The sequence below is a fragment of the Mustela nivalis genome (genome assembly GCF_964662115.1).
Source record: "Mustela nivalis genome assembly, chromosome: 11".
Taxonomy (NCBI): domain Eukaryota; kingdom Metazoa; phylum Chordata; class Mammalia; order Carnivora; family Mustelidae; genus Mustela; species Mustela nivalis.
Genome location: NC_139030.1, coordinates 100,162,262 through 100,177,589, shown reverse-complemented (window position 1 = coordinate 100,177,589; position 15,328 = coordinate 100,162,262). Strand labels below are relative to the sequence as shown.

General features: G+C 38.4%; 1 protein-coding gene across 1 annotated transcript in view; it reads left to right on the top strand.

The window, feature by feature from the left end:
- FAM117B (family with sequence similarity 117 member B) overlaps window positions 1–15,328 on the top strand; it is a 72,773-nt gene that overhangs the window by 29,331 nt on the left and 28,114 nt on the right. The window contains exon 2 of the mRNA XM_082688870.1: window positions 9,527–9,678. Coding sequence (XP_082544996.1) covers window positions 9,527–9,678 — 152 coding nt within the window. The remainder of the gene's footprint in view (window positions 1–9,526; window positions 9,679–15,328) is intronic.

The window sequence follows — 15,328 nt, the reverse complement described above, 5'->3', positions numbered from 1 at the left end:
ATTGTAGTTCAGAGAGTTTGAAGTGGCTGAAAATTGCTAGACACAACTTCGGAGAGAAGAGGGAATCATGTAGCAAAAGAGTTCTAGAGATCTGCAGAGGGGCTTCCTTTAGCTGTTGTTAAAGGACTATATAGAATGTGTGTATGTACAGTAAAACTCCATGAGCCTGGACAAGGATTGACTGGGGAGCTGTAAGTTGAATAATTCCCAGAGCTGAGGAACTGCTCATGCCCTTAGCAGATAGATTTGTGAGACCTTCCCCCGCGACCCCCTTCCCCTACCGCCTTTTATCACCCAGGATGTTCAGTAGAGATCCCAAAAGGACCATGCCTTAGTAGTAAGGCTAACCTAGATGAGAATAAAATCTACCCTCAGTCTGTTCTAAAACTTAAAAGCAATCTTCAAAGATGAAGCTGATCCACAGGTAACTTAATTGACTTTCGGAACAAAGCCTAACGACTTTAAAGGAAGATAACAAAATCCAGACACTTAAAAGTATGTCATTGTGTATAGCATTCAATAAAAAAAATTACTCGAATCAGGAAAACATGAACTCCTGGAGGAGACTTAAAGACTAAGATAACAAAGACAATAGAATTAGCAGACAAAAACTGTAGAGCTTTCACATGAAACACATGGGCTTTCAGCTAGTCATCTTTTGCTGGTGGAGAGTTTTGCTGTGATGTTGATAGCTGCTGACTACCAGGGTGGTGGTTGCTGAAAGTTGGGGTGGCTATAGAAATTTCTTAAAGTAAGGCAACAATGAAATTTGCCACATAAATTTGCCTTATAAATATGCTCAAAGATTTAAAGGAAAACAGTGTAATGAGAAGGAAAAGTAAATTTAAAAAAGAATGAATAGAATTTGTACAGATGAGAAATATTAAGTGAAATGAAAAAAATCACTGATTGGGATTAACAGCAGTTTTTTATCTGATGAAGGAAAGATTAGTGAACCTGAGGACAGCAGTAGAAACTATCCAAAAATTAAACAGAGAAAAGAAAGATATAAATAAATGAACAGAATTTTTGTGATCTGTGGTATATTATAGGTATAATTTTACTCCAGAAATAACAGGGAGAGAGGAAATAGTTTAAAGAAATAGTGACTGAAATTTTCCCAACTTTATAGAGATTATAAACCTTCTGATCTGGGGGTTCAATATCCTAAGCAGAATAAACACAAAGACCATACTGAGGCACATCTAAATCAAATGGCTGAAAACTAGTGTTAGAGAAAAAGTTTAAAGCAGCTAGAGAAAAATGACATTTTGTGTACAGAGGGATAAAACATGACAAATTTATCCTTAGAAGTAATACATGACAACATAATGTAAGGACTTTTTTTTTTTTTTTAACTTGAACTTGAATTTGACATACCATGTTATGTTAGTTTCAGGTCTATAACATCGTGATTCAAGAATTCTAAAGAGTGCTCACCATGACTCCTATTCTCATTTTAAAATTTGTTAACAATACATAACATTTAAGTTTTTACTATTACATTTAAAAATATATGAAACTACAAAGACCTGAAATTTATATTGAAATGCAAGTAGACAATATTAAAAATTGCCTCAAAAAACATCATTAAGAAAATAAAAAGGCACACCTCAGACTAGGCAAAAATCTTCACCTACATATATGTGACAAAGGACTTGTGTCCAGAATGCAGGCATACCTCGGAGATACTGCAGGTTTGGTTCCAGACTGCCACCATAAAGTGAATGTTGCAATAAAATGAGTCAAATTAGTTTTTAAATTTCCCAGTGCATATAAAAGTTAACGCTATACTACACTGTAGCGTGTTAAGTGTGCAATAGCATTATGTCAAAAACAAAAACAAGGTATATACCTTAATTGGAACATGCTAACCATCACATGGGCTTTCAGCTAGTCATCTTTTGCTGATGGAGGGTTTTGCTGTGATGTTAATAGCTGCTGACTACCAGGGTGGTGGTTGCTGAAAGTTGGGGTGGCTATGGAAATTTCTTAAAGTAAGGCAACAGTGAAATTTGCCACATTGATTGACTTTTCCTTTCATGAATGATTTCTCTATAGCATGTGATGCTTTTTGATAGCAATTTTACCCAGAATAGAACTTTTTTCCAGAATTCATGTTAAACCCTGCTGCTGCTTTACCAAGTTAATGTAATATTCTAAATCTTTTGTCATCATTTCAGCAGTCTTCATACATAGCATCTTCACCAGAAATAGATTTCAAGAAACTACTTTCTTTGCTCATCTGTAAGAATCAACTCCTCATCTGTTCAAGTTTTATCATAAAACTGTAGCACCAATCTTCAGACTCCACTTCTAAGTTTTGCTGTTTCTGCCATATCTGTAGTTACTTCTGCCACTCAAGTCTTGAATCCCTCAGTCATCCATAAGGCTGGGATCCATGTCTTCCAAACGCCCCTTTATGTTGATATTTGGACCTCTTCCCCCAAATCATAAATGTTCTTAGTGGTATCTAGAATGGTGAATCCTTACCAAAGGTTTTCAATTTTACTTTGCCCACATCCATCCAAGGAATCACCATCTAAGCAGCTACAGTCTTATGTATTTTTTTAAAAGATTTTTATTTATTTGAGAGAGATCACAAGTAAGCAGAGAGGCAGGCAGAGAGAGAGAGAGAGAGAGAGAGAAGCAGGCTCCCTGCTGAGCAGAGAGCCTGATGCAGGCCCCGATCCCAGGACCCTGAGATTGTGAGCTGAGCTGAAGGCAGAGGCTTAACCCACTGAGCCATCCAGGCGCCCATGAAATGTATTTCTTAAATAAGACAAGTCAAAATGACTCCTTGATCCATGGGCTGTGGAATGGATCTTGTGTTAGCAGGCACAAAAACATTGATCTGGCTGTATGTATACCTACCATCAGAACTCTTGGGTTACCAGGTGCATTATCAGCGAGCAGTAATATTGGGAAAGGAATCTTTTTTTCCTGATCAGTAGGTTTCAACAGTGGGTTTAAAATATTCAGTAAACCATGTTGTAAACGGATATGCTGTCATCCAGGTTCCGTTCTTCCATTTATAAAGCGCAGGCAGAGTAGCTTTAGCATAATTCCTAAGGGCCCAAGAATTTTCAGAATGCTCGATGAGCAGTGGCTTTACCCTGGTTACCAGCTGTATTAATCCCTAACAGAACAGTTAGTCTCTCATTTGAAGACTTGAAGCCAGGCATTGACTTCTCTCTAGCCATGAAAGTCCTAGGTGACATTTTTTTCCTATATAAGGCTGTTTCATCTACATCAAGAATCTGTTGTTTGGTATGGCAATCCTCTTTTAATTATTTTAGCTGGGTCTTCTGAATAACTTGGTATAGCTTCTACATCAGTACTTGTTGCTTCATCTTGTACTTATGTTATAGAGATGGTTTTTTCTTTTTTTTTTCCTAAACATTATTTTTATTTATTTTTTAAAAGCAGGCTCCGGGGCGCCTTGGTGGCTCAGTGGGCTAAAGCTGCTGCCTTTGGCTCGGGTCATCATCCCAGGGTCCTGGGATCGAGCCCCACATTGGGCTCTGTGCTTGGCAGGCAGCCTGCTTTCTCCTCTCTCTCTCTCTCTCTCTCTCTCTGCCTGCCTCTCTGCCTACTTGTGATCTCTGTCTGTCAAATAAATAAATAAAATCTTTAAAAAAAAAAAAAAGATAAATAAAAGCAGTCTCCGTGCCCAACATGGGGCTCAAACTCACAACCCTGAGTTCAAGAGTCACATGCTCTACTGACTGAGCCAGCCAGGGGCCCCAAGGTGGCTTATTTTCTTAAACCTCATGAACCAACCTCTCCTACTTTCCAACTTTTATTCTGCAGCTTCCTCACCTCTCTCAGTCTTCATAGAATTGAAGAGAGTTAGGGCCTTGCTCTGGATTAGGCTTTGACTTAAGGGAATGCTGTGCCTGGTTCGATCTTCTATCCAGACCACTAAAACTTTGTCCATATCAGTATTAAGGCTGTTTGGCTTTCTTCCCATTCATATGTTCACTGGAGTGAAATTTTCTTTTTTTAGTATTTTATTTATTTATTTGACACAGAGAAAGAGATACTGAGGGGGAGAGAGAGAAAGTGTGTGTGTGCAAGAAAGTGTACAAACAGGGGGAGCAGCCGGCAGAGGGAGAGGGAGAAACAGGCTCCCTTCCAGCTGGGGCTCAGTCAGGATCCTGGGATCAAGACCCCAGCCAAAGGAAGCTACTTGACCAACTGAACCACCCAGGCACCCCTGGAGTAAACTTTTAATTTTCTTCAAGAACTTTTCCTTTGCATTCACAACTTGGATAACTGTTTAGTACAAGAAGGCTGGCTTTTGGCCTTTCATGGCTTTGGACACACCGTCCTCACTAAGCTTAGTCATTTCTAGCTTTTGATTGAAAGTGAGGGATGTGTGATTCTTTTTTTCACTTGATCACACTGTAGGGTTATTAATTGGTCTAAGTTCAATATTGTTGTGTCCCAGGGAATAGGGAGGCTCAAGGAGAGGGAGAGAAAAGGGGGGACCTGCTGGTTAGTGGAGTGATCAGAACACACAGCATTTATCGGCTAAGTTTACCATCTTATATAGGTGTGGTTTGTGGTACCCCAAAGTGATTACAGTAATAATATCAAGGATCACTGATCACAGATACCATAACAAATATAATGATGAAAATTTGAAATACTGCAAGAATTATCAAAATGTGATGCAAAGACATGAAGTGAGCAAATGCTGTTCAAAAAATGGTACAGATAGATTTATTCAATTCAGGGTTGCCACAAACCCTTAATTTGTAGAAAATGCAGTATCTGTCAAGTGCATTAAAGTGAAGCACAAGAAAATTAGATATGCTGATATTTCTTTCCATAGACATTTTGAGGGATGTGGAGTATGCGTGTGTGTGTGTGTGTGTGTGTGTGTGTGTAGGAGGAAGTTTAGACAGTGGATGAAAAGGCATATACTTCATAAGAATTTAATCAGATTATGCATATTTAATATAAAGTTGACTATATTTTACTTGAAATTAATGAGAAAAGGAAGCTAAAATGAAACTGAAGCAACTCCTTTAATTTAAATATTTCTTCCGCAGAAGAAAAGATCTCTATAAAACTAAGAAAAGAGAGATCAGGAGTAATGCTTTTAAAGTACTGATAATGTATAAAAATATAAATTGCCAGTAAAATACGAATATTTTCTAACTCGATAATAATTGAAATGCAAATCAAATGGTATTTTTCATCTTTGATTGGCAGAAATTGATGAAGTATACTGCAGAATATGGGCAAATAAGTATTCTTAGGAGGGCAAAATACTTTCTGGTGGAAAGCATTTTGGCAGTACTTAACATTTTAACCTATGTATGTCCTTGGATATACAATTTGATGTCTAGAAATTTTTTTCACCGAGATAATTAAATGTAAAAAGATACATATTTGCCTCTAGAAATGTCCATCATTTATGGGATTAAGTCAAAGTGTATCTATTCCGTAGGACCATATACAGTTATTAAAAATGGTAATGTAGGGACGCCTGGGTGGCTCAGTTGGTTAAGTGGCTGCCTTTGGCTCAGGTCATGATCCCAGCATCCTGGAATCGAGTCCCACATCGGGCTCCTTGCTTGGCGGGGAGCCTGTTTCTCCCTCTGCCTCTGCTGCCACTCTGCCTGCCTGTGACCGCACGCGCACGCGCTCTCGCTCTCTCTCCCTCTCCCTCTCTGGCAAATAAATGAATAAATAAATAAATAATCATATTTAAAAAATGGTAATGTATTGTAGATTTATATTTATTGCAATGGAAATAGGTCCTCAACAAGCCCATTTTATTTCTCAGCAATAAGTAATATCACACCTAATGGGGCCTCATTTACATAAAATTGTGTGAGTGAGTGGTAGACAAACTTCTGCAAGAAATACTCATTAAAATGGTTATCTCTGAGTGGTGGCCTTTTGGGATTACTTTTATTTGTACTGTTAGGTTTCTTTATGAGGCGTATTTATCATTTTTATACTTGAAAAAGTAGAGATTCTCCCCCACCCTTTCTGAGCAAATATGAATACAGCCTTTTAAGCCAGTACCTGATTAAGTTCTACAAATACCTAAATCTAACAAGGGCTGTAGAATGTGTTAATTTAATACCTAGGGGCTGTGGTTTGGGACACTCTACTGTTGTCGTTTTGAAGTCACTCAGGAACCTGTAGAACTGGTCACAAATAGTTGGGGAGTTCTGAACTCCAGAGCCCAAGGCACCGACTGCTGTTTTTAATGTCACACCCTGCTGTGGTTAACTTCTTTAAAGACTTGATTGTTAAAAAAACAAAGTCAAGTTTGAAGCTTTGTTTTGTTTTGATTTACTCCCCCCCCCCCAGCTTTATTGACATAAAATTGACAAAGTGGTAAGATATTTAAAGTGTATACCTGATGATTTGATAAACCTGTACAGTGTGAAGGCTTCCTTCCTTCCTGGCTTCTGTTTATCTCATGTGTCCATCACCTCACATATGCCTCTTTCCGTTCTGCCTCTGCAAAGTTTAATTGTGCAATGCAGTTTATCAGCCCCAACACCATGTTACCTGTGAGGTATTCAGACCTTGTTTATGGTATGGCTGAAAGTTCGTACCCTTTCATCAACCTCTCCCCATTTTCCAGTGACCCGGCAATCGCTTTTCTATGAGTTCCACTTTTTTTTTCTTTTCTTTTTTTTTTTTTGAAGCTTTGCGTGTAATTAGTACCAGGCAGTATTTGATTCTGTTGCTTTACTTTGGATTAATATAAGAGTATTGTGGTTTATTTTGCACACTTGCCCTTGTTGATGAAGAATAGTAACATTAGAAGCCATTCTGTTCTCTGCATTTTCTCAGGTACTGTCTTAATCCTTGGTGTGGAGGGGAAGGGAGAGTTCCTGTCTGCAAAATCTCATTCTCTATTGGAACATTCACGGGACTACTTCTGTGAACCATGCTGTGGCAACACACAGTAGGTCTTCTGACTTAGAAGTTGGTGTGTTTCTTGGGCTTGGGTAGATGTTCAAGGAAGATTTTCCAGAGGAGATCCCTGAACTAAGTTTTGAATTGCAGTTTAGACAGCCGAGCTGAAGTTGGAAAGGTTAAACATTGAATTAGCCAAACCAAAGAAAGGGATATCTAGGGAAATTTAAGTAGAGACAGAGGCGAGGAGGCGCGCAAAGACATGGCACTTGCTGGGAACTGCAGGTCATTCAGCAGGTAGGGATTGAGTTGGTGCAGGCAGTGGAGGGAGGCCGGAGAGGCCTGATCAAGAAGGGTCTTGTCAGCTGTCAGAGAGGTTCTTTCGCAGAACTTCCCCGTAAATACAGCCTTTGTTCAGGTAGGATGGGGATCTTTGAGTCGTTTTGACTCTTGAGGTCCTTCCCCTCCCTTCAACTCTGCCATCATTAAGCACCAAAGTCTGTCGATTTCAGAAACTTAGATTGAAATGTAATAATGACAAGCTAAATGTAGACTGTGCTCTTTACAGCAGACTGTAACTTAGTCTTTTTAATTTCTAGGGCTTTGCACTGGCTCACAGACCTTTAGTAAATGTTCAAATGAATGGGTTACAGAAAGGGAGTTCCAAAGAGAAAATGTTTAGTATATTCACATGTGACCATGTATAATTTTTCTGATCTCCCATTTCATAATGGAAAATTTAATAATCTTGGGAGGCCTATTTGAAAAGTCAACCCTTGGATAATTAAAAATCTTCAAAATGGAATCAGACCTATGAGTAAGGACTGTTTGAGTAGGTGGGGAACTGAAGCAGCGTCGCAGGAGGGAAATAAGTACCAGACAGTCTGGCAATTTCATCTTGATGAATATACCCCAGTTTACAGAGTACATGTGTCTTTTTTTTCCCTCCCCCAGCTGAGAACAATCTTCTTGTGACCGTCCCAGTAGAGATTAATTTTTTAGTTTAAGGAAAATTGTGAGCATGTACATTTATTGCTTTTTACTTGTCATAATGTAAGAACGTGCTTTCTTGAACTTATGGATCTGTACTCTATTTTCTGTTTATTATAAAAGAAGGACTACAGAGAGATGGTTAGCATTTGCAACAATTAGGCATTGTTTTAGTGAAATAATTGTGCCATTTGGAAGCAAATTATGTATCTGAGGCATATCTGTGAAGCAGCTTTATGATTATCAACAACACAGCTGCTGTAACTATTATGTTAGTGGAATTGAATCTTTTGTTATATGGGTCAGGGAACCAGCAGCTGAACTTTCATAGTTGTAACTATGCAAGATTCTTAAGACATAATGTATTACAAAGGGGGGTGGTCTCAAAGTGTTTTCATATATGGGCTTGAGAAGAGTAAGGTATTTGTTATTTAGAACTAGAATGATAGCATTGTAATACAATCCTACTTATGCATATATTTATATGTAATATTTTTAAAGTCTTTTCTTTCTGTAATTAATATTTTGAACCTTTTCTTTTTCTTCCTTGCCTGCTTGCTGGCTTTTTCTTTTTCCTTCCTTCCTTCCTTCCTCTCTCTTTTTCTGTCTTTCGTAACGTTTAAAGCATAAATTAGCTAAGCCCATTTCCTTCCCCCATTTAAAAAAAAAGGAGATATAAAGATGTTTTTTCTGTGTCACCTCTTACTTCCCATTACCTCTAATTTTTTTAGTTTTTATTTTTTGCTTACATCTAAATACATACCCTGTGTAGCTTGAAATGGAAAGACTTTTGCATATGGCTTCATGATAGCTCCTGTAGCCTGGTTGATATAGCTTCATTGTAACAAAATCTTCCTGAGCTATGTGTCATATAGAGCTGATTAAAATGGAATTTTCCCACAACTTTATCTTAACTGCCTTGTATCATTTTGAGTATAGGTGGTATAATGGTAAGTATTTTGTGTGTTATACCTATTTAGTCTTAAAACCAAGATGAACATTTTTTAAATGGTTAGATATACATTTGTCTTATTTTCTGTTTTTCTGTAGAGATGATTACAGTTGTAACAAATAATACAACTTTTGTATACTTTGCCCTGTCTCCCTCAATGATAACATTTTGTAGAACTGTAGTACAGTATTATAGCCAGGATATGGATGTGTTGTACGATCTGTTCCTCTTAATTTGGATTTTTCGTTTGACTTGAACTCACTTGTGCATGTATATAATTCTTGCAGTGTTTAATCTTCTCTGTATGTTTGTCCATCTATCACTGCAGTCAAGCTGAAGAGCTCCTTATCACAAGGGTCTCTCTCATTGACCTGTTACAAGGCCTGCTTCTCTTCTGCCGCTTCATTTTCCCTCTCTTATCTCTAACTTTGGCTGCTACTAATCTTTAGTCCATGTCTAAAACTTTTTTCATTTCAGTATTGGTATATAAATGAAATCATAGAGTATGTAACCATTAGAGAGTAACTGTTTTCACTCCATGTAATTCCTTGGAGATTCACCCAAGTTTGTGTGAATCAGTAGCTTATTCACTTGTTTTTTATATTTATTTCCACATTGTTTAAAACCTAGTTTGCACTTTTTTCCCTTCATAATCCATTTTTAAAATACATATATTTGTTTTAAATCTAGGTGACAAAACACGACCGCCATCCTCAAGTCCCTCTAGTATTATCCGCCGGACTTCCTCTCTGGATACTCTGGCTGCGCCATACCTTGCAGGGCACTGGCCTCGTGATAGCCATGGGCAAGCTGCTCCTTGCATGAGGGACAAGGCTACACAGGTAGGTTTATTCAGATTCTTATCCTGAAATGTTTTAGCCTGAAACTGTTTCCCATAACATTATTTGTTTAATGCTGTGCTCAAATTCTTGAAACATTAGTGTGTATTAGAATAACCTGAGAAGCTTATCAAAAGTGCAGATTCCCAGGCCTGACCTTTAGATACTTTGTAGTAGGCTTTGGTTGAGGCTTGGAAATGTGCATTTTGAAGAGTTCCCAAAGTAATTCCAATACATAAGGATAATTTATGGACACACTTTTCACCCCATTTCCTCTTTATTGTTAGTTTAGAACATCAGAATATATTTAATATGTTGAATTTATAACCGTAAGAATTAATTTACTTTCCATCTAACCCTATATTTTGGTGCCAAAATTCGTTATGTGTTGGGAGATGGGGTTATATTATGTTGCAGATAGATTCTGTAAATGTAAACATCCTGACAAAAGAGAACCTGGGAGCAAAGTTTTATACTTTGAGATTTATGAGGTTTTTTTATAAGATTTTTTTTTTTTTTTTTAACTTGACAGACAGAGATCACAAGTAGGCAGAAAGGCAGGCAGGTAGAGAGGGCAGATCACAAGTAGGCAGAGAGGCAGGCTCCCTGCCAAGCAGAGAGCCCAAGGTGGGGCTGGATCCCAGGACTCTGAGATCAGGACCTGAGCCGAAGGCAGAAGCTTTAACCCATTGAGCCACCCAGGTGCCCTTTATGAGGTTTTTTAATTAAAAGAATCTTAGAGTATGTAACCCCTGGCTGGCTTAGTTGGCAGAGCATGCAACTCTTGATCTTTGGGGTTGTGAGTTCAGATCCCACATTGGGTATAGAGATTACTAAAAATAAATAAAGAAAAGGTTCTTATGAAATCATTTAGATCTACTTCCTGATTTTACAAATGAGGAAGCTGAGGTCCAAGATCCTAAAGCCAGGTGATGACTGCGTCTGTAGTTTCTTTCATAGCACTTACTATAATTAAAGTTAATTGGGCGGTTGTCTATTCATTTATTTAATGTTTCTTACACTCATTAGATGTTGAGCCCGTGGCCTGGCTCATCCATTTCTGTGTTTTCATCTCCAGGATTTAGTACTGTCCCTGAGAGAATAAGCCCTCCAGGGTTATTTGCAAAGGAATGAATGAGCAGAATGATTAAAGCTGTATTGCTAGTAAAGAATGAAAATCAGTTAAAGAGTTAAAAGTTTCTTTATATTGACTGTTGAAAATCAGCTAAGGTATATCTTGACTTAGACTTCAAATTTACATCACTTATGGTAGTTTGATCCCAGCACTTTGTGAAGAGAATGTCCTTTTACAGAACCAAGTAAACATACTTTGTGGTGGTTTTGGATTTGCATTTTGGTTTCCACAATTCCACATGTTCTTGTTGGCCTTATTTTGTTTTCTGTTCTGATATTCTTGAAACTGAGTCCCACTGTTAGATATGAGATTATCTTGAGGTTTATATTCCAGTGGCAAATACAGAAATGAAAACAGAGTCTGTGCTCCTCAAAATTAACAAATATTTTGAGAAACTGACTTTAACCAGAGTTGTAGAAGATTCTCCCTTTACTCAGAATCCCTAAGTTTGCTGAGATTAGGGCATATAGTATGGAAAATGAGCACTTCCTTCTTGCTTTCTACTTAATCCACGTGCCATGTTTAAATTACTCTGAGTATCAGAGTAGTTTAGTACTTGGTCATCCTTGAACATTTCTGCAACCCTTGATATCTCCTCTGCAGTTTTAGGTTCAGTGGGTTCAGATATTTTGTCTTATCAGTAAGAATAAACAATCCTAGAAGCCAGTGGGAGCCCACCTAGCTCTGATTACATTGAATTAAACTATAAAGCTCATACTTGCTTCACCTTTTTCTAAATGTCCCCCAAATTGGGAATGTTAAGGGTACAAATCTAAAGAAAACTTAGAATTATCATAGTTTATCTTGCTTGTAAAGCTCACATTAGAATCTCCTAAGGTATAATGCAGCAGTAGCTGGGTGCTCTACTCTTCCATGTGCGTTAGTTCTCTGATTCCCTCTTGGTAGGTGTTGGATTCCCTAATGTATGTTTGCTAGTTTATTAAGGCAGTTTTTTTAAAGTTTTTTTTTTTTTTTTTTTTTTTTTTAAGATTTTATTTATTTGAGAGAGAGAGCACAAGCAAGGGGAGCAGCAGAGGAAGAGGGAGAAGTAGGCTCCCCACTGATCAGGGAGCCCAGTGTGGGACTTGATGGCAGGATCCTTAGATTATGACTGAGCCAAAGGCAGACGCTTAACTGACTGAGCCACCCAGGTGTCCCTTAAATCAGCTTTTTAAAATTTGGTAAAATATATATAACATAAAATTTGCAATTTTTAGGTAAAACAATTAAGTAACATTAATTACATTCATAACATTGTGCAACCATTGCCATTATGTTTCCAAAACTTTTCATCACCCTCAACAAGACTCTCTAACTCCTCTTTCTTTCTCCAGCCCCTGTAACCACTATTCAACTTTCTGTTTCTGTGATTTTGCTTGTTCTAGGTACTTATTATTTGTGGAAGCATACAATATTTGTAATTCTATATCTGGTTCATTTTGCTAAGCATTATGTTTTCAGGGTTTATCCATGTTGAACCATTTCTTTTTCCTGGCTGAATAGTATTCCATTGTATTGGTAAACATGTTTATCCATTTATCTGTGGACATTTGGGCTTTTTACAAATTTTGGCTATTCTGAACAATGCTGAAATGAACATTGCTTTATAGGTATCTGTTTGAATCTCCACTTTCAATTCCTTTTGGTACATATATAGGAGTGAAATTGCTGAGTCATATATTTAGCTTTTAGAGGAACTGCCATACTGTTTTCACAGCAGCTGCACCAGTTTGTGTTCCCTCCAGTAACGTATAAGGGCTCCCATTTCTCCATATCCTCACCAAGCCTTATTTTCCTGTTTTCAGTATAGCTATCCTAATAGGTATGAAATTGTATCTTACGGGTTTTATCTATATTTTCCTAATGATGAATGATGTTGAGCATCTTTTCATGTGCTTTTTGTGTATCTTCTTTGGAGTCAGTAACTTCTATGCCCTTGTTTCCTCTTTGTAAAATGGGAAAAGAATAGTACCTACCTTTTAAGATTATTATAAGGATTAAACAAAGACATAGTGTAAACCCTTAGAACAATGTGTGGCACATAGTAAGCATTTTGTAAATGCTTGCCATTAAAACTACTACCTTTGATTATTGTCAGAACAAGGATGGCATGTTGGTTTCCTGTCTTCCTGGAGCATTATGCTGAAAAGATCTGGGCTAACCGTTATTGGGCCTGACTGGCTATTTTTGCCCTTGATGAGAGGCCCCGGGCTCTTTTATCAGCCCTGGTCCATATAGTGCTAGAGTAGTAAGTATAATGGAAGTAATTTATTTTATATTATAGATGGGTACTTCCAGGGAGTTCCTCTAAGACTTTTGACAAAACATATCATGTCACCACTTTGAGCCCTGGTTCTTCATTTAAAAAAAAAAAAAAAAAAAATTACGTGTGAGTCTAAGGTCTAGGTATCTTAGGGATGAGTGGGAATGGAAAGAGGAGGTTCTGGAAAATACAGAGAAAGGCAGGGTTAAAATTTAGGAATATGGAGCAAGTTTTTAAGATGTTGATTGCCTATCCTCTGCTCCCCGCTCACCCCGTTATTTGTTTTGGGTCATGAGCATGCGTGTGTGATTAAAATTCTATTGTACATGATTATTTGTGTCCTTACTTGACACAAAGATAGGAAAAATATGGCATCATTCCTTTTTTTCTATATCTTTTTTTTTTTTTTAAGATTTTATTTATTTATCAGAGAGAGAGGGGGGAGAGAGCAAGCACAGGCAGACAGAATGGCAGGCAGAGGCAGAGGGAGAAGCAGGCTCCCTGCCAAGCAAGGAGCCCGATGTGTATATCTTTGGCACACTTTGGTCATTCCCTATGAACTCAAAGAGTCTGAGAGTCTCTCTAGCAGTACTGTAGCTCCCGGTTGCCAGTGGAGCAGGGCTGGTCTGCCACTTCTGCTTTAGAGTTTGATACATTGCTTAATACTACATTGTCCCCAACCTCTGCTTCCTGCCCCCCCACCTCCCGTGTTCTTTTAAAGATTCTTTTAAAAACTGACCATTTGGGAAGCCTGGGTTGAGCGTCTGCCTTCAGCTCAGGTCATGATCCCAATGTCCTGGGATCAAGTCCTGCATTGGGCTCCATGCTTGTGGGGCGCGTCGCCGGGCCGGCCGGAGACCCCCACTAGGGGCTGAGCGGGATGGCGAGTGTCGCGAGTCCAGGCGCATTAACGAACCACACGAGACTCGGGAGGTCTGTTGAAGCAGGATCTCGCTTTATTGAGCAGGGCAGCTACTTATATGGGGTGAGGGAAGGGAAGTGAGGTCAGCAAAGAGGGGGCCAATGGGGATGTGCCGTGTCGGCGGGAGTTGGGAGAGACACGCCCTGCAGGGGGTGGAGGCTCGCGGGAAACAGAACTGATGGGAAACCGAAACCGCCACTTTGGCGCCTTTGTGGTCGGCCATGTGGGTTCCCGATCCGGAAGAGAAGGCCACCCGGCGCCATCGTAGCCTCTTGGGGCCCAACACATGCGTGGTGGGGAGCCGGTCTTTCCCTCTCTTTCTGCCCTTCTCCTTGCCTGTGCTCTCACTTTCCCTCTCTCTGTCAAATGCATAAATAAAATATTTTTTAAAAACCTAATAAAATTAAATACTTTGTAAATTAGAGACTAAAATGCGGAATTACTGAAGGTAGCAGTTCATAGAAATACTACACTCTGTCTTAGTGTTATGAAATGAGAGTACTGAAGAGGTGGATCAGCTTTTTAAAAAAATTACTTTTTGACTAACTCTTGCATTTTGTATAAAACCTTGGTCCACTGGTTAAAATTGGTAATATTAAGAAGGAAGGAACATGTTAGAATCTTTTTTTTCTTTTCCAGACCTAAATCTAATGACCTCTGTATAAACTCTCTGGTTGGCTTCTCAGTAGCTTTGCCTTTCTTATTGGTTAAGCTGAGGATTCTGAAATAATCTAAATTTCTAGATGCTTTAGCACACTAGTGTTCCTGTCCTTTTTTCACATTTTTAGATCAGAAATTAGCAAAGCTGTCTATTGCTTTTCATGCTTACTTTTATTTTTCTTGCTTAATTCTCTTGCTCTCATTATCTTCAATTTGTTTTTAACAAATCTAGAGGAAACTTTTATATTCCTTTGCTTTTCCTTGAGTTAAATTTTATACTTAATATATTTAGATTGCCCTAATTTAAAAAATCTTTTTATTTTATTTTATTTTATTTTATTTTTTTTATTTTTAAGATTTTATTTATTTATTTGAGAGAGATAACAAGCAGGCAGAGAGGCAGGCAGAGAGAGAGGAGGAAGCAGGCTCCCTGCTGAGCAGAGAGCCCGATGTGGGGCTCGATCCCAGGACTCCGAGTTCATGACCCGAGCCGAAGGCAGCGGCTTAACCCGTTGAGCCACCCAGGAGCCCCGTAAAAAATCTTTTTATTTTGAAAAAGTCTCACTTATAGAAAAACGTAAGAACAGTAGATTAAATACCAGTAGACTCTTCACCTTATTCACCAACCAACATTTTTCGGTTTTTTCTTTTTTAGTATAGATAATAATTTCTG